Source organism: Ictidomys tridecemlineatus, chromosome 4 (assembly GCF_052094955.1).
Source record: "Ictidomys tridecemlineatus isolate mIctTri1 chromosome 4, mIctTri1.hap1, whole genome shotgun sequence".
Lineage (NCBI taxonomy): Eukaryota > Metazoa > Chordata > Mammalia > Rodentia > Sciuridae > Ictidomys > Ictidomys tridecemlineatus.
The window spans coordinates 143,565,829-143,585,959 of NC_135480.1; the positions used below are offsets into that span (position 1 = coordinate 143,565,829).

Below are 20,131 nucleotides of genomic sequence, written 5' to 3' on the forward strand. Positions count from 1 at the left end.
AAGAAATGGAAATGGGTGGGAATTTCAGTACAGCAGTGGCTCTCTAAATGTGTTCCCCATACCAGCATCATTATTATCACTTGAGAACCTACTAAAAAGATAAGATGGTGCTGGAGGTATAGCTTAATGGTAGAACACTTACCTAGCATGCACAAGACTCTGGGCTTAATCCCCAGCACTGCAAATATAGAAAGGGAGGCAGGGAGGGAGGGAGGGAAGGAAGGAAGGAAGGAAGAGGGGAAAGAAGGAGTCTCAGGCACCTCTCACCTACCCAATCCCATGGGGTGGGTTCCAGCAATTTCTGCATTAAAAGTTCTGCTGGGGACTAGGGTTGTGGTTCAGTGGTAGAGCGCTTGCCTAGCACATGTGAGGCACTGGGTCCAATCCTCATCACCACATAAAAATATATAAATAAAATTAAGTATTTTATTTTATTTTATTTTAAAAGTCCTGCTGGGTGATGCTGATGTGCACTGAAGTTTGAGAACCACTGCAGTAGAGCAGTACTACATCTACTACTCATAAGTAATTTATACTTGAACTGTGAAGTGCCACTTCATGTCTACAATCTCATGAATGGCTCACAATCACAGTGTAAGACAGGTACATCATCATCCTCATTTTACAAAAGAGGAATCAGAGGTTCAGAGATGGGATGTGATTTCACTTACAGTCACATAGCCAGTCAGCGGCTGAGTTCAAACCAGGTGTTCTGCATCTGAACAGTCCACATTTCCACCGATGTTCTGATAGTCCACTGATGCATTAGCGTTCCAGAAGTTCTTAGCATTGACAATTTTTGTAATTTCCCAAATCATAAATAACTTGTTTTTAAAAACCGAGAAAGAGATACTGCCTCAAATGGAGAGGTAAAGGTAAGGTTCTCAAGCTAGGATTTTGCAAAAGTGTCATCCTGAAGACACTTCCCCTTGTCACACAGGCCTCATCTCTGCTTCTGAATTCTGCAGTGGAACTGGCTTCCAGAGCAGCTGGGTCAGCCTGGACAGGAAGTAGGTCTTTGGGAAGTCTTGGAATCTCTTAGAATATAGACAGGTGTATTGCATCTCTGGGACCTTAAAAGAATTACTAGGAAGGATGTGATGGCATTTCACCTACAAGAGAAAAGGACGTCAGAAAAATGTATGCCAATGTTTCTTTTTATCTAGAATCTTAGAGCAGTAGTTGGGATTTGGATATGAAGTGTCCCCTAGGAGCTCCTGTATTAATGTAGGAATGTTCAAGGAGAAATGCTTGGATTAAGGGAACCATAACCTTATCACTCCATCTTAATTTGAATATGGACAAACTGGGTGATAACTCTAGGCAGGTGGGACATGGCTGGAGGAGGTGGATCACTTGGAATGTGACCTGGAAGGGTTCATCTTCCCTGTGGCCCTTTTTCTCTTGCTCTCTCTGCTTCCTGGCTACCATGATATGAACCCTCACCTTGGGCCCAAAACAATGGGGTCAGCCAACCATAGACTAAACCTCTGAAACTATGAGCTCAAAATAAATCTTTCCTCCTCTAAATTGTTCTTGCCAGGTATTTTTGTCACAGAAACAAGAAGCTGACTAACACCATAGCATATAAAGGATAGGAATAAGCTTACTTGACAGAATGAGGAGAAAGGAGGCCAAAAGTTAAAGTTTGTTAAAGTCATTGAAAACTCATCAGGATGCTAGGGTTGGATGAGGTTGGAAATATGGCCTTCAAAGGTTGCAGTGGTCCAGGGCTCTCTGGACTTCTGAAGGGACCTGTGAAATCTTTAGTGAGTACTTTCTGTGACCCAGGTATGATATTAGGGGAACAAGAGCAGAGAGCATCTGTTCTTGATGATTGTCCACACCAAATAACAACACAAAGCAGCCTGCACTAAGAACTCTAAGTGTTCTAAATATAGGACTACAGAGATAAGAAAGGGCAGGTCCACTACAGAGTGGAATGATTAGAACAGGCTTTGTGGAAAAACACCACTTAAACCTTGTCTTGAATAACTGTTGGGAAGAAAAGGGTAGTGGGAAGAGGAAGCCATTACTGGTAATTGGACCATCATGACCGCAAGACTTGGAGTCAGGAATGCCAACGGTGCTTCTGGACTCCTCTCAGTCCTGCTAGAGCAGCATGTTCTTGAAAGCCTGCCAGGACAGGAAGCAAAGATCAGAGAGGCGACAATATTAGTAAATAGGACTTTGCGTACAGTTTAAATTTAAAGGGAAGCTTATTAGGGAAGAAGTGATTTTCCTTTTGCTTATAGTTCAAACTGATTTCCTGTACTACATCTTCAATCTAATGTCTTGTGGGTGTGATCATCTCCAGGACTCCACCTGGTTAAATGTATCTAAGAAATCCTTATCGAACTCACATTCCTAATTAGCTCCCAGCCCCAGAAAAAGTTACTACAAATGGAGCTGAGAAAACTAGTCTCAGGCAAGAGACACAAAAGACAATGGGATTTTCTAGGAATGGTCCTTTAATGAAGTTATAATTTAGTTTTTGAGGATGTTATCTATCTTTCTCCCAACATAGCCTGCAAAAATGCTAAATTTGGGGCTGGGCATGGTGGCACATGTCTGTAATCCCAGAAGCTTGGGAGGCTGAGGCAGGAGGATCTTGAGTTCAAAGCCAGCCTCAGCAACAGAAAGATGCTAATCAACTCAGTGAGACCCTGTCTCTAAATAAAATACAAAATAGGGCTGAGGATATGGCTCAGTGGTCAAGGGCCCCTGAGTTTAATCCCTGGTACTCCCTACCCTCAAAAAAGCTGATTTTTTAAAATTGAATTCACCATTTGAAATGCTATTCTCCACCCTTCTCAGTGATCATTCCCATCCTGATGAGACCAGACTGTAGGCCCACTTTCCTGGCTGCCCTTGGCCTGTGGCATTTTGTTCTGGGAATGCCAGGAGACCATCAGTGCTTCCCAAACTTCCCTGCACTTACACAGGACCTGGTCTTGTCAAAATATAGGTCCTGATTTAGTAGGTCTGAGACTGGGGCCTGAGACTGCACTTCTAATCAATTCCTAGGTGCTGATGCTACAGCTGGATAGAGGAGACTGAATAAGAGAGGCTGTAGAGTTTGCTTGATTGCATCCCTTTCACATTTTTCCCCTCCCCCAGACCTAAACCCCTCAGGCCATCTCTGTTGTCATTGGCCTCTTTTACCTTCCCTATATTCCCTTCAAAAAAGTAAAAGTTCTCAAACTGCTACTCCTCCAACCAACATCAGCAAACCCTTAGCACAGCTTCCTGCCACATGTATGGGGAGACGAAGTCCCAATTCAAATGGGACAAGACGAAGCGGGGCTGGCACACGGTTGCCATGTTGTCTCAGGACAGCAATGATGACAAAGATGTTTCATTGTTTGACACAGAAGAGACAACTAATAGACCAAGAAAATCCAAAACCCGACATCCAGTGGCATCATTTCTCCATTTGTTCTTCTGAGTCAGTGCCATTATAGTCTATCTTCTCTGTGAATTGCTCAGCAGCAGCTTTATTGCCTGTATGGTGACGATTATCCTGTTGTTGTCATGTGACTTTGGGGCATGAAGAATGTCACAGGTAGACTGATGGTAGGCCTTCCGTGGTGGAATCATATTGATGATGATGGAAAGAATCATTGGGTGTTTGAGTCCAGAAAGGCATCTCCTCAGGAGAATAACACTATTTCAGAGGCTGAATCAAGAATCTCTTGGTTAAAACTAATTGCCTGTCCAGTGCTGTGGGTGATATTTGCCTTTAGTGCTCTCTTCTCCTTCAGAGTGAAATGGTTGGCTGTGGTTATCATGGGTGTGGTACTACAGAGTGCCAACCTGTGTGGTTACATCAGGTGCAAAGCGGGCAGCCGGAAGAATTTAACCAGCATGGCTATCTCGTATCTTAGAAAGCAGTTTTTAAAACAAAACACTGGAAATGAACAGAGAGAAAACTTATGTTCTCTGTGATATTGGGGAAGGGCAAAGAGATTCTTGATTATGAACTGTTTAGAGCTCAGTTCAGTTGCATAGAGGAACATTGTTTTTTTGTTTGTTTTGTTTTCACTTACAAAGTTACTATGAAAACTGTTTTCTTTTTTTAAACAAAGTTTTAATTTTCTTTTTCTAGTAGTTGAGGCTGGGAAGTATGATGATATCACTAGAAACATTGTCAGAATCTATTTTATGGTGTACATATGTATGCATATAGTAATGTATCAATATATCCCAAATTAATGTGTTAGGTTTACACATATTACAGAGATATTTGCATTTTGATCCATAGAATATAGGATATTCTTAGTCTATCTCAAAGGTATGTGTGTTTACATACTATTTCTGTAGATTATTTTCAGAAATAAGTTGATTCCATGATTAAGAATAAGCACTTGGCTTGTATATGAGTTAAAAAGTTAGAAAAAAATGTTAATTTTAAATATATACTTCATGTTGAAATTGCTTACCTTAGACATGCACAAGTGAAAACCAAATTCAGGCTGGTAGTGTTAACTAGTTTATAAGATTTTCTTTTATTTTTATACTTAAGGCCTAAATAATAAATGGAATCTTTATAGTTTATGTTTAAGGGATGCCCAGGGATTGCTGCTATTCTATTTATTTCATGGAAAGGATAGTCAGATTTTTATTTTGGAACTTCCTGGAAATTCTTTGGTGGTCTTTGGACTAATAAAATCTTTTAGTACTAAATTAATATTATTCTTACGTCATAGTAAGAGTAATCATTTAAATAATTGGCGTAATAAATGCCTAGCGACATTTTATTTTATGAATCTATTTTTTCTTGCTATAAGGGGGATATTGTAAATCATACATTTGTATTAATAATATTTCTTAAACAAGGAAATATAGTTAACTGTAAACTAAACCAATCTACAAATTATTGTAGGCATTAGTAAATTCTGTTGTCGGTACTGGAAACTTTGTTGGAATCTTTTAATCAACGGATTATGTTGTGAATGTATTTGTACATTGTTAAAATATTTTTAAAGATGTTTTGTTTTAGTTGAATAAATGTCTGTTGGAGTGATAGCATGGAAGATGCACAACTTTATATTTGTATAAAACTATTGTTTACAAAGCAAAAAAAAAAATTGGGATGGGGCTGCAGGCAGAACCATAAGCCCTTTCACATTTCATCTGTGTCAACCCAGGTGACTTTTCCTCCACTTTATTTCATATAGATCAAAAGTGGGAGGTGAGGTGGTATAAATTCACTAAAACTTACCAACACTACACTTAAAATAGGTGAACAGTGGTATTATGTAGATTGTACCCTTAGTAAGTAGATGTGGTAGTGCACACCTATAATCCCAGCTTCTCAGAAAGTGGAGGCAGGAGGGTTATAAGTTCAGTCTCAGCAACTCAGTGAGACCTTAAGCAACTTAGCAAGACCCCGTCTCAAAATGTAATAAAATTTTTAAAGAGCTGGATGAGGATTTGTGGTAGAACTGTGCAAGGTTCCGGGTTCAATCCCTAGCACTAAAAAAAGGAGAAGAAGAAAAAGAAAACAGTAGATGTGAAAACCTTCTCTTCTGCCCCCACCCCTGTTTTATTGCTTCTAACTCCAATCAGGAAGTTACAGCTGTTCAACATGTAGAGTAACTGTTTTGTCAAGTGCGTTTGTTGCCATCTCCCCACTCTGCTTTAGAGAGTGGAGGTGACAGGAGTGGAAAGTGGGGGTTGAATTGCTCTCAGACTTCCCCTTCAGTGAGCTCCAGCTTCCCACACACCTGGGCTGCTGATCAATAAGCCCAGAGTTCTGAGAGGTCCAAAGTGAGCCTACTGATGCAGAACTCATAGCGGAAACATGACCTTGCCAGGTCCACGTGGCTCGTTCTGCTGCCACCTGGCAGTGGCCTCTCTGACTCAGCTGTAGCGGAACCAGACACAGCCACAAAGAAGGCTGGCAGCTGACCTGCTGCAGCCAGCACTCCTCCAGCCAGGCCTGCTGTCCTTCACACGACTGCCAAGTGGGACCTCTGTCCTCTACGGCCTTTCCCTGAAGTAAAAGAGAACACCTCAGAAGCTCAGAAGCCAAGAGTTGCCATGATCTGTCCCCTCCTGGCTCCCCAAAGCACCCAGACTCTTTTAGGCACTGCACTCTTTCTAAATTTTCTTCTTACATATCTGGATTTTTCCTTCCTATAAAGACTAATTGATTTAATTTTTCAAAATTATACCAGGGATTAAATCCCAGGGGACTTAACCACTGAGTCACATTTCCAGCCCTTTTTATATTTTTTATTTTGAGATAGAATCTCACTGAGAGCCTCACTAAGTCACTGAGTCTGGCTTTGAACTTGGACTCTTCCTGCCTCAGCCTCCCAAGCCACTGAGATTACAGGTGTGACCCTCTGCACCTGGCTAAATTTTATTTTAATTTAAATCAAAGATAGCAGTACAGGTTCCCTTAAGAACAGTGTTTCAGATACTCTCCAAGAGAGCTCTGCTGCACATGTACAGTTATTGAGTCAGAAAAAAGGGTGTTAAGTGGCCATGGTTTCAAACTGGAATTAGGGTCTATGAGAAAAAGAAGAAGGAATTTGCCCAAGTAGTGCAAGGAAAGCCAAGTGCACATAGTGAGGGTGGAAGGAAAAAAGTAAAGGGAAAAAGAGCTGAATATTTAGTGGGAAAGCAAATCTTTTTTTTTTTTTAATATTTATTTTTTAGTTCTCGGCGGACACAACATCTTTGTTTGTATGTGGTGCTGAGGATCGAACCCAGGCCACACGCATGCCAGGCGAGCGTGCTACCGCTTGAGCCACATCCCCAGCCCCGGGAAAGCAAATCTTTATCGTGAGAGGTTGCTCAGAAGCAGGTCAACAATGGGAAAATATAAGTGACTTGTCATTTTTCCAGGGCCACAGAGACTGCATTAATGGGTTAAAGATGCTAGGTAAAAAACTGAAAACCAAGTGGAATAGCTAATGTGCCTGTGGGCATGCCCCCACAAACACACACACACACACACACACACACACACACACACACACACACATACAGGACTCTTTCCCCTTTTTCATCCCATCTACAATGACTCTAAAGAGAAAACTTCATTTTGGCTGCAGTGTGTCTCTCTTCTCCCCTACTATCCCACCTCCCCTCCCCTCCTTGGACATGCTTTTGGTCCTCCTGCCCTCTTGCTTTCAGGATGGGGTCACCTTCCCAAGCCCATAGCCCTGATCTAGCCCCCTTCCCACAGTGGGCCACTGGGCTGCTGCACCTGTGCTGGGGAGGCAGCCATACAGGCGCCTCTGGGGTGGCTCATCCAGAAGAGGTACAGATGGCTCCATAGGGACAGCAGGAAATCAGGCCACAGCTGCTCCCTGTCTGCCCTGGGGTCCACTCCCTGCCCCCACAATCGTGGGCTCTTGGTCATGTGCTTCCCCATCTGCAGGGAGGGAGTCACACAGGAAGAGTGACTTCCTTGAGCTGTGCACCCCTTTCACACTAAGGACTGACTCCGGGCTGTGCTGAAGGAGCATTTCCTTGGCTAGGTGCTCACACAATGACACCATTTCATCCCCGTGGACCATTTTATAAAGGAAATGAGGCAAAGAAAGGCAGCTGTGATTAGCCCAGCATTATACAGCAAGCAAAAGGCAGAACCAAGATTTAAACTGAGAATTTAAATGGGCCTCACATTGGACCAGGCTGCCCTTGACAGCTGGGGTGGACAGGTCAGGGTATAGGGGAGAGGCAATGCAGGGGGCAGGTGGAAAAAGCCACTGAGATGGAACCTGTGGAGGTGGCGGTGCTCATGGGACTCTCACATCCACTGTAGCTTTCCCCATGGAAAGGTCAGGATTAGGATTCCAAAGGAATTTTTTTAAAAAAATGCTTCTTTACCCAAAAGCTCTGGATCCCATATTACTGCAGCTGCAGGAGGAGTGGAAGCCACTGCTGAGCTTCTCCCATCTCCACCAGGTTCTTCCCTCATTTCAGCAACTTTTTCTCACCAGGCCCCAAATGGAGATTTGCTAGTTACCAGGAAGAATCTAAGAAAGGGAAAAGACTACAAATCGAGGCTCTAGAGGAAGGCGCTTCAGCTTGATACCAAGACACTCGTCCTGGATTTTAGCTGGACATGATAGTCTTTCCCAGACAGCATGTGTGGTGTTGGGGTTAAGAGTATGGACACTTGTGCAAGATTGCCGAGACCCAGATACCCATTCCACTTAACCAGCTGTGTGACTTTGGAAAACTTACCTTAGTTTTCCCAAATATAAAATGAAAATAATAGTAGCTATCTTCCAGAGTTAGTGTCAGGATAAAATGAATTAATACAGGGAACTGATCAATTTGCATAGGAAACAGACTTAATCTGATTGAAATATAGAGAATGTCTACCATGACATCTGCCTCTATAATGTACCTTAGGATACAGAGGGGCTGATTAGACACACTGGCCTGAGAGCAGCGGGATCTTTGGCTTATGTCCTGCCCAGTTGTTCTCATAGGAAGGTGAGACTCAACAGGGCACTTACCTCCTTTGCATCTTAGTTTCCCAACCATAAACTAGAGGAACTGAAATATAAAATTTCCATTGTTGGCGAGGATGTGAGTCCAGCATGGTCATACTGCCCAAGTGGGTTTGGGCTGGGTGTAACAGCAAAAATACTAAAAACAACATTGAACGTTCTGGGTTTTATCTATGTGTCCATCAGTTCCTGTCTAAGCATTTGATATGTTTTAACTCATTTAATCTCAACATTACTTTATGGAGTATTCTAGTATTATCTTCACTTCACAGATGAAGAAACTAAGACACCAAGAGGTGAAAAAACTGTTTTAATGTCACAAAGCCAGTAGGAAGCAAAGCAAGATTGGAAGTTGAACACTCTGGCTCCAGAGTTTGTCCTCTTAACTACGATTTGCTCTTCCTCTAGGAATTACACTCAGTTGCTAATAACACAATATAAGTAAGAATGACTTAAATAAGAAACTTATTTTTCTCTCACATACAATAAGGCCAGAGATCAACACAGAGCTGTGTAATGGCCTTATACAGTCATCAGAGCCCCTGGCTCTCTCCATTCTTCTGTCCTGCTATCCTGGGAATAGCACACTTATTCTGATGGTCGTGATTGGGCTGCTAGGGAGTAGAAATGAAATTTTTTCAAAAAATTTTTAAATGCTCTTTAAAAATTGTTCAAGTGATTTCATCTTGTATCTCATCAGCCATGCCTACCTGAAAGGGAGGCTAGGAAACAGAACTTTCCAGATGGGTACTTTTCCTGGAGTTTGGTTACTAATCAAGAGAGGGAATGGGAAATAGGAAAGCAACTAGCAACATTTTGCCACATGGAGGGCAGATGCCTGGGCTGTGCTGAAAGAGCATTACAGAAGAAAGGGGCAAGAGAGAGCCAGTGACCACCCTCTCTGTAGGAGACCGCTGACTCCTTGTATGGTGACCCCAGACAGTTGGGAACCACCTTATGGGGGGACCAACTTGCTTCCCTTTCCAGTCCCCACCAGCTTGGCTTCTATAGGACTGTGACAGCTGGAAAACCCTGAGCACATTCATTTTAAGAAAGGAAGGGAAGAGGCACAGAATATCTTCAATGGACATCCCTAAGAGAGAGCAAGCACAGCTCAGGAGTCTGTGAACCTAATGAAAATGTCACAGATGAGACTTTTTACAAAATTGTTTGCACCATCCATCGTTTCATGATCCTGTGTGCATTTCCCAAGAGATATGGCTATTCTCTGAGAGGGAAATTTAGTGCATAGTCTTCTGTAGTTTATGGATTTAAAATAACATAATATGGATTTAATTTTAGTAAAAGATCCTGGAGGATATAACCCAAATGGTAAAAAGGAAAATATATAGCAAATATACATTTTTACAAATTATAAAAGTTGTTAGAATATAAAGTAATATCACTATATAAAATCAATATTTTAAATCTAGCTATTAATATTGCAAAACACCATGTTTCTCTGTTGCCATGTGACAGATTACCCAAAGCTTAGCAGCTGAAAACAACAGCACTAACTTGTAATTGCTGTGTGTGGCTCTGGGCTTAGTGGGAGGTTCTTGCTCTGAGTGTCTCAGTTGCCATCAGTGGCTGGGGCTTGAGTGGCAGGTGGCTTCCTCTCTCCTGTGTGGTGTCGTGCTGAGGTACTCCAACAACCGCTTCTCCTCCCTCTACCTTCTCCCATCCTCCTTTCCAGCATTGGCAGTTACAGGTGATTGGACTGTTCACAGGATGGCTCAGTCCTGTGGCATGTGTCTAGACAAGGAGGGAGGGAGGGAAGCCACGTTGCCTTTTCCTCCAGTCACACAGCATCACTTCCACCACATTCTGCACACAGAGGCAGCCATACAGGATCATCCACCTCTTGAAGCAGGAAATGGGCAACGTTCTAGAACAGTATATTCCTGTGGCCATTTTTAGAAAAGACACTCTGCCATTCTGTGGAAGCACGAATCTACCTTATCCTCACATCTTCTTTAACTCTCCCAACAATCCTCGGAGATTACATAAGATTCTATCCCCATTTTCCATCCTGATAAAATTGAGGATGTCCGTGGTTCATGCTGCTAATGAGTAGAGTTGGTTTCAACCCTAGTCCTGTCTGCATATAAAACATTGAACCCAGTCTAGGACACAGGGTAGGAATCATATATGTTAGCTTGCCGTTACTACTACAAACAAAGAATACAGATGGTTAATTTTGACAAACTTGTTACAGTAGACATCCTCAAATTAGCAGTTACCTTCTGCAGACCTTGTCCCGCCTCTTGGAGTCTGCCAGTGTGGCTAACCTTGGCCTTGAAGTCATCCTGAGACTGATTTTATTTCACACATGGTGGTAGCTCATAACTGTTAGTTAAGGGGCAATAAAAAAATAATAAGGGGTGATATGGATTTCTCAGGATTCAAAGGCTATATAACCTCCCTCCCAGGTCTTCCCTAAAGCCTTTGATAAATAACTCTTTGGTATCCTACAATTTGCTTCAATTAATGTCAAACTTAAAAGATAGGTGAAAATCCAGTTAAGGGAGTTCTTTTGGTTTCAATTAAATCAGTTCCTTCTTGTGTAGCAGGCTATTTGCATGATGAAGCTGTGTTCATAGGTTTAATTTTCCCAAGGGGCCAGGTAGCCTTCTCTTGCCTCATAGCTGGGTGCCACCTTCCTCATCTTTGACTGTCCTCCTGAAACTTCGTTCGGTGTTTGTAGAGATATCTGGCAACAGCATTGGGGCATGCCAAATCTAACACCATTATTAGGAAAATACAACATATTGATCACAGCATTGATCATATTGAACCTCATTCATTTGAAGACAATAGAGTTATTACTAATCATTACATGACAGTTCAGTTACAACCATTACTTTGTCCCTTCAGGGATTATTGATTTATAAGTCCCCTTGGATAGAACGGTATAAAACAAAAGGCAAGACGACTTTATCATATTTAAATTGCATGATTTTCTTTTTCGGTAAGTAGCATACTGTGTGGGAGACTGTGGAAACTAAGTCTAATAATCCACAAGTCAGACAACCACGATGAGTTTTAAAGATTTTTCTGGGTCTTTAATGCTCTGCGGTTTTGTTGTGATGGGGTCGATCTGGTTTTGTTCATTAGAAGATTTTCATCTGTTTTTAACTCTAGAAATCATCTTCCATTAGCTCTTTGAATATTGTCTCTCCCTCATTTTCCCTTCCATTGGAGATTCTATTAGATGTGGGTTTGGCCTCTCCATTACATCTTCATGTCTCATTATCTCTCTGGTGACATCTGTAGATCTGTCACATCTGTTTTTTAACCTGTTTATTGGGGGTTTTATCTATTTTATCTTTTTTTTCCCTCTTTCTTTCTTTCTTTCTTTCTTTCAGTACCTGGCATTATACCTGGTATTCACTGGCGCTTAACCAATGAGCCACATCTCAGCCCTTTTAATATTTAGAGACAGGGTCTTACTAAGTTGCTTAGAGTCTCACTAAGTTGCCAAGGCTGGCTTTGAACTCTTGATCCTCCTGCCTCAGCCTCCTGACCTGCTGGGATTACAGGCGTGCACCACTGTGACCAGCTAGAGATTCATTCTTATATCTAGGGGTTCTATTTGGTTCTCTTGAAAATTTCCTAGTCTCTTTTTTTCAGGTTTCCTGTGGGTTTTCATTTTTATTTGGTTTTGTTTTGGGCTTTTCGTTGTTTGGCTAGTTGATTTTTTTTTTTTTGTCTTGGATTTTGTACCTTTCACTATTTCTTTATGCTAACTAGTTTTTTTTACATTCTTTTATTATCTCTAATTCTTATTGGGCTAATTCTCTTTGCCATGTCTGTGCATTCTCCCATCCTGGTTAGTTTCCTCATATTATAATTTTCCTCATTATAATTTTCTATTATGAGCTCATCTTTGGCAGGAGTCACTCTTTCCGGGGTAGCTCATGCACCCTGATTGAGAAAGTGTTCCTCCAGTGGAACTTCACATAGGTTTCAGAGGCTGAGGGATTTCAGTAATCACACGTTTGTTTGTTCGTTTGTTTTTTATCATAATTTCTCACTTTGGAACATTCATAAGGAAGGAATGGGAATTTATAACTCATACCCATATGTGATGCAAGCCTATAATTTCAATTTCTATTTTTCTTTCTTTTTTTTCCCTCTCTTTTATTTTATTTTATGTTTGGTACTGGAGATTGAAAACACAAGGGTGCTTTACCACTGAGCTATATCCCAAGCCCTTTTTATTTTTTATTTTGAGACAGAGTCTCTCTAAGAAGCTGAGGGCCTGGCTAAGTTGCTGAGGCTGGCCTCAAACTTGCCATCCTCCTGCCTCAGCCTCCAGACTTGCTGGGATTATAGGCATGTGCCCCTACACCCAGCACACTGAGTTTTTTTTAATAAGCCTAGCAGGTTCTACCCACAGTTCCTCACAATGCCATCTTGGGCAGGCATCTTAACATGTTCTGAGCTTCAGAGAAAATTAAACCTGTAATGTATATAAAACTCCTTGCATAGCGTTTACCACATATCAAGGCAGAGGTTCACAGTTCTGGCTCAGGAGTCCTTGATACCCCTGGGCAACTTCCCCAAAACACAGAGTTTCCTGGATGTTATCCTTCAAACCATCTGATTCATGAAGTCTGAAGTGGGGGCCCAGAAATCTGCATTTTAAAGAGCTCCACACAGAATCCTGGTAGGCCTCCAGGTTTACAAACACTCTTAGAGGTACTCAAGAAATGTACAACACTGACATCACCCCTGAATTTCTTATGAAATAAAACCTCTTTGTTTTTTTTCCTCCCACTCTGATATTTCCATCTCAGATGCGGCGAGGCAGTAGAGAAAAACAAGCGTCTCATCACAGCAGACCAGAGGGAGTATCAGCAAGAACTCAAAAAGAACTATAACAAGCTGAAAGAGAACCTCAGGCCAATGATTGAGCGCAAGATCCCAGAACTCTACAAGCCCATATTCAGAGCTGAGAGTCAAAAGAGGTAAGAAGGGGGCAGAGGAGGGCTTTTCCTGGGGGACGAGAGAGGCTGGGTGGGCAGCCCCCCAGCATGCTCTGCTGCTCTTGTTGAGCTACAAACTTCCCAAGGTGGGAGGGGGGCCTGGAATCAAAGCAGCCTAGAGTGTGAGCCGTGGACCTTCCCCTTGCCTGCCCGTCACCCTCCGTTTTGACCTTGTACCAGTACCAGTGGGCTTCCCAGGGCTGGGTGTGGCCTGTGTTGGTATATTTCTTAGCACATAGTGCGAAGGGGATCTCAGGACCTTCATTTATTTACAAGTTCCCCAGGATCCATGTCCTTTTCTGGTGGGGGATTTCCTCCCTCTCCCTCTACTTAAAAGGCTAATTAATCTTTTTTTTTTTTTTTCTATGTTCTCCCCTCTACCCCACTTCTTAATTTCAGGGACTCCTTCCACAGATCTAGTTTCAGGAAATGTGAAACCCAGTTGTCACAGGGCAGCTAAGCAAAGCCATCTTCACCCATGGAAACTGAGGCCCAGAGACCTGGAGAAGGACTCGCTAGTACTTAGAACCAGACAGCTGCCACTCGGGACTGGTGCACACCCCATGCCGGGCAGCGCTCTGGAAACTTCAGGAGTCAAGAGACCATAGAATTATACCCAAATGCATTCTGAATAGACTTTGGCCATACTAGGGGGTTGTGTGGGGTGAGAGGACGGGTAATCAGGGCTGACTGTATTTATTGAAGTGTATTTTCACGATGTACAAAAAGCAAGCTTAAGCAGCATTGCCGACTGAGTGGTCAGTCCCTGTCCAACCAAGAAGTGATTTCCTCTCGCCTGTATTTGAATCTACAAGAGAAACTCAAATTGCACAAGAAAAAGTGGAAAAGTTTCCCAGCAGCCTGTTCTAAGTGAACTTCACTAGTCCCCTCTTCATGGGAAGGGAGGATGAACTCATTGAAGCACAGAACATTTTCAATAAGTCCATGCATGAGGTAGAGACTTACTCAAAATCTGCATATTATGATGATTAGAAATTTGGGAATAGATTATTCATGAAATTGTTATACATTCAGTAATGCTGGACTCATTATTGTATAGTTATTTTTGCTTCATTGTTCCTGTTAATTTAAACAAGCATTTTTTGGAGGAACACACTCAAAGCACTGATTTAGGATACATGGTACTCTGCCCTCAGCCAAGAATCACTGAGAATGCTTTCACGTAAATGGAAGCAATTCTATAACATTTAGCTTCCCCACCCCCCCCACCCCCAGCCCTTATGCTTCTTCTTGCTTGCTTGCTTTTTTCCCTCTCTGGGACCAAGTGTACTTTTTTCTAAAAAGATAATATTTCTGCTTTTGTTTCAGAACATTTTGCTCTTTGCTACAAAATATATTCATCATTGAATTCATTTCACCCTGTACTTTAGGAGAAAGATGAACAAAGTTATTATTTGAGAATTAAATTATATATTTTTAATATGACTGATGATCTTGACTGTTACTACAGATGGAATGAGAATTGCAAGCAAAATATTTCCCTTTGCAACTTGTATTGTTACTTAGGCAATTTAAGATATTATAAAATACCCAAGAAACTTTAGGGAAGAAGAAAAATGTATAATTGTGAACTTGGTCAAGTAGTATTACCCAGATGACATCTCTAATGCACTTTTTAATTTTGGTGATCGTGAGAGAGAATTTAGCTTGGATATTGCAGAAATTTTTGTTTATTAGGTGGGAGTTAGTTTATATTCTGAAAGAGGACCTTTTTTTTTTTTTTTTTGTACTGGGAACTGTGCACAGGGCCTCACATCAGGCAAGCTGTCTACAACTGAACTACATCCCAGCCCAAGAGGACATTTTTTTTTTAATTTTTGTTAGTTGTAGATGGACACAATATCTTTATTTTTATTTATTTATTTCTGTGTGGTGCTGAGGATCAAACCCAGGGCCTCACGTGTATGAGGCAAACACTCTTCCAGTGAGCTATAAGCCCAGCCCAAGAGGACATTAAAAAAAAAAAAATGAAGTTTAGTAATTTAAGTGCCAAGATTTTATTTTTTAGGCACTTGGAGCAGTATACCTAATTGCCTTCTTAAATGAACACACATGACATACTTTAATTCCATAGGTACTTAGCACTATCTGTATGGGAAACAAGAGTGAAACCAAAGTTGAAAAACATTGTAGCTAACCTTTGAAATCTCTAATTTTAGTGATGAAGATCATATAAGCATGTGGGTAGCCACAGTACAAAACTAGACTAGAACACAACCTATAGCATGTCACCTTTTCTAAGTGACTCGAGGATGGCCATTATTATCAACACCTATTTTGCCTAAAACTATAGGGGTTAGGTGCTAAGTTATATAGGGCTGGCTTCTAACTCCAGTAGCACTAATAGCCCAGGATACTCTGATTAATTATCCCCTGCTTTTAGATACCAGGAGTCTAGTTCTGTTTTTTTCAATCTCTTTTGGTCTATGGTGAGTGCACTTGTTTTATAAGTACAGGAACTGTGTTCATGGCAGGTTCTTAGCCCTTGGCCCCACACTCAACACACAGAACACACTCAATAACTATTTGTTGATGGACTAAATGAATGAGAGTGAATTTCTAGAAGACCTCTGCCTGATAGAAATATAATGCGAGCCACCTACATAACTTTAATTTTTCTAGTAGCCACATTTTTTAAAAAATCATAAAAAAGGAGCTAGTAAAGCTAATTTTGTCAATATATTTTATTTAGCCCAATATATACAAAATATCATTTTACATGTCATCATTATAAAAATTAACGAGGTATTTTACATTCTTTTACACTCATTTTACATTTTTTTTCTATGCTTAGAAATTTGCTGCTTTTTATACTAAATGCACATCTTCCTAAGTCACTTTTTAATTTCCTTTGGTGGTACTAGGGAACCCAGAAGCACTCTAACACTAAGGAACTGAATACTCTCCCCACCTTTTTTTTTTTTTTGAGACAAGGTCTCACTAAGTTCCCCAGACTGGCCTCAAACTCCAAAGTCTCCTCCCTCAGCCTCCCAGGTAGTTGGGATTACAGGTGTATGCCATGGTGCCCAGCCTTATAGCACATCTTAATTAGGACTAGCCACATGTGGCTCCTAGCTATAATACTGGATAGTGCTGTTCTAGAAACCTCCAACTTTACTAACTTGATGACTCTGATGTGTGGGTCTAGAATATAGATAGCCAGGCTGAGTGTGGTAGCACACACAATTCCAGATATTTGGGAGGCCAAGGCAGGAGGATAACAAGTTTGAGGCCAATCTGGGCAACTTAATCAAACCTTATCTCAAGCATCCCTGAGTTCAATCATCAGTGCAAGAAAAAAAAAATAATAGCCACAGTAGTGCAAATTTCCGTAAAACTACCAGAATTCTAATTGAGACCCCTGGGAACAGACTTAGAAGGGAAACTTAGACATTTAGGCAGTTGGATAGCTTGAGCTCATCAACATTGGCTTTGACTGCTTGTTCTCTTTCTAGGCTAACTCCAGGTCTTAATTCCAGGTCCTTTATTTTTTAAGCAACAATGATAAATAAAGCATGGGTATACCTGCACTTATGGCCTAAACAAAGATCTCAGACATTGGTCCTCTGATCTAAAAATAGATATTTCAAACATTCTGAGGCAGAGAGCAAATTTAGCCTTTTGTTTCCTGGAAATTAGAGAAATCTGACACACCGCAAGAGCCCTCCTGGTTTTACTCTGGAAGGCCTTTCTAGGAAGCTCATCAGAGAACTTTCCACTTAGATCCATGCCTCCCCTCCTTCAGGAAGGTCCAGGGTGCAAGTGTCATGACCACGTAAGAATCTCAGGAAGGTGAAACATGAATAGACAGCATATACCTGATTGTGTTGTCTTAAACTCCATGATTTCGGTTCTATAAGAAGTGCTTTCCGGGCTGGAGCTATAGCTCAGTGGCAGAGGGCTTGCCTAGCATGTGTGAGGCACTGAGGGTTCAATCCTCAGCACCAGATAAAAATAAACAAAAATAAGAAGTGCTTTCTGCGGGGCGTGGTGGTGCACTCCTATAATCCCAGCAGCTCCGGAGGCTGAGGTAGGAGGATCTCGAGTTCAAAGTCAGCCTCAGTAAAAAATGAGGCACTAAGCAACTCAGTGGGACACTGTCTCTAAATAAAATACAAAAGAGGGCTGGGATTGTCACTCAGTGGTCGAGTGTCCCTGAGTTCAATCCCCAATACCCCCACAATACAAAAAAAGAAGTGCTTTCCATGACAACAGATTGGTTTTAAAAAGAAAGCCAACTTTTAAAGCTGGTGTTGGTAATTGTGGTTGCAAGTATGTTTTCAAAGACAGAGAACCCTTGTTTTGCTTTGATTATATTTTTAAGTGCTTGTTATCTCAAATGTGTCATTAAAATGTGTTGATCTGCATCATTTTATAAACAAACTCAACTCTAGAAGTTCTAAATATATTCCCAGAATGCTAGGGATGTTCAGAATATAAATATTCTATTCTTTTGAGGTCTAAAGGCAATGTCTCCCAATCTTTTTCACATCATGGTATAACGTTATCTGTTGAGCCATTATAAATAGCCCCCAAACTCATCAACTTAAAACAATAGTAAGTGATAAATATCCTACCCAGACCTTGAGGATTAGGAATTTGAGAGTAGCTTAACGGAGCAGTCTGACCTGGTCTCTGCATGTGGTCACAGCCAAGATGTTGGTCAAGCTGCCACCACCTGCAGGCTTGACCAAGGCTGGAGCATCCTATTCCAAGGTGGCTCATTCACATCACTGGTACATTAGTACTGAATGTTAAGAGGCCTTAGATCTCCATGTGAACCTTTCCCTAGATGTCTTGACTATATTCATGGCATGGCGGCTTATTTCACCTAGGGTGTGTGAATCAACAGAAAGAAGGCAAAAGTGATCACATCTTTCATGACCCAGCCTCAAAAGTCGAATACTCTCATGTCTGCCATATTCTGTTTTTTAGAAGTCACCAAAGTCAGTCCACATTCAGAAGGAAATCAATTAGTCTGCATTTTGAATGAGGAGTATTAAAAATTTGGGGGGTAGGGGGTACCACGGATTAAACTCAGGGCCACTCAACCACTGAGCCACATCCCCAGCCCTATTTTGTATTTTATTTAGAGACAGGTCTCACTGAGTTGCTTGGCACTGCCTCACCATTGCTAAGGCTGACTTTGAACTCATGATCCTCCTGTCTCAACCTCCTGAGCTGCTAGGATTAAAGGCATGCACCACTGCACCCGCTAGAATAATTTTAACACATTTTAATATCATCATAATGGGGCACATTCAAAATTTTAATTTGTTGTCTTACTGCATTAAATGAATAGGGCTTCTTGCTGGTGGAGATGACCAGCTCCGGAGCTCTGCCTGCCCCTTGTCCACACCACAGGGCTAATTCGAACAGCATCGAGCAATATCTACAACCTAGCATTGTGGCACACCAGTTGGGAAGCTCCAGCCTAAGGATCGGTCTCAGCGGGACAATCTTTTGTTTTGTAAGGAACAGAAAAGCAAACTTGAATTGGCATGTTTTAAAGGGGGTGGTATTTATTAGCTCACTTAAGAAGAATTCAGAGAACCAGGTGCAGTGGCACATAACTATAATCCCAGTGACTCAAGAAGCTGAACATGCTCAAGGGCAGCCTGGGCAACTTAAGTGAAACCTTGCCTCAAATTTTTAAAAAATAATAAAAAGAACTGGGGATGTAGCTCAGCTGTAGAGCATTTGCCTAGCGTAGGCAAGGCCCTGGGTTTAACCCCCAATACTGGGAGTTGGGGCACACCAAGAGTAACTCAAAGATTGTGTCGATTCAGACTCAGATTTCCTAAGGACCCGTACCACATGTCTTGGATCCATTTTCCATCTCTGCTTTCTCTTAGTTAGTTAGCACTGCCTTAAGGCTTTCATTAGTGGTCCTTAGAAATTCTAGACTCATCCATCTTGGCAAAGACAGTCCTAAGCCTCACAACCTCATATCACTGAACCTCACAAATTAGAGAGCACCTACATCCCAGGATTCCCATTGGAACTGCTTGAGGCCATTCTGATTGGAGTGGATCATGCTAACCAAGTTTCCTCTATTGAGCTAGAAGTAGTCAATACCAACTCAACCCATGTGGCCAATGAAGGGGGTCTAGTAGTTCCTGAAGGAACCAGAAGGAAAGAAAAAAGGAGTTAACTACAAGGGCAAACTACAGGGTATCTTGCTTTAAACCAGATGCATCTGGAAGGGCCTTCTGTGTAGACCCCGATTAAAGTCTAATTTTATAATGTCTGCAACCACTGGACTGGCAGGACTATCCCTAGGAGGAAATAGCAATAGAAAAAAAAAAAAGAGTAGGGACTGGAGCAGATGAGGGTGGGGGTGTTTTGCTGTAGTAGTTAGGAATTCATCTAACAGAGTGACTTGCCAAAAGTGGTTCAAAGTATCACACATCAGAGCTACAGAGCTGGAGGTGATGGGGACTAGGCAGTGGGAGGAGAGAGAAGGCAACAGGGAAGTAGCATTAAATATGGCTTCAGCATAAAATTATTGGTTGTGTTTTGAAAGCCAAGCATCAGAATGGTGTCTTTGGCTCAGTGCTGTATTTCTAGTGACAAGCCCCCTAGGTGCTGAATAAATGTGTATAAGTAACCAAAATAATGAATGAAGGTTTTAATTGA

General features: G+C 41.6%; 2 protein-coding genes across 6 annotated transcripts in view; both read left to right on the forward strand.

Moving 5' to 3' along the window:
* The window catches only part of Dock8 (dedicator of cytokinesis 8), a 221,015-nt gene extending 206,098 nt beyond the window's left edge, over positions 1-14,917 (forward strand). For all 5 annotated transcript variants that reach the window (XM_078047567.1, XM_078047566.1, XM_078047569.1 and 2 more), the window contains 2 exons: positions 13,283-13,453; positions 13,871-14,917. In XM_078047567.1, coding sequence (XP_077903693.1) covers positions 13,283-13,453; positions 13,871-13,931 — 232 coding nt within the window. In that variant the 3' untranslated portion in view covers positions 13,932-14,917. The remainder of the gene's footprint in view (positions 1-13,282; positions 13,454-13,870) is intronic.
* LOC120889798 (Golgi apparatus membrane protein TVP23 homolog B) lies at positions 13-11,184 on the forward strand. Its single transcript, XM_078047571.1, has one exon. It carries the CDS (start codon positions 3,550-3,552, stop codon positions 3,946-3,948), a length of 399 nt encoding a protein of 132 aa, XP_077903697.1. The 5' UTR covers positions 13-3,549; the 3' UTR covers positions 3,949-11,184.
* Positions 14,918-20,131: the final 5,214 nt, after the last annotated feature.

Coding starts and splice junctions, on each gene's coding strand:
- LOC120889798 (XM_078047571.1), top strand. CDS start 3,550: ATGAAGAATGTCACAGGTAGACTGATGGTAGGCCTTCCGTGGTGGAAT.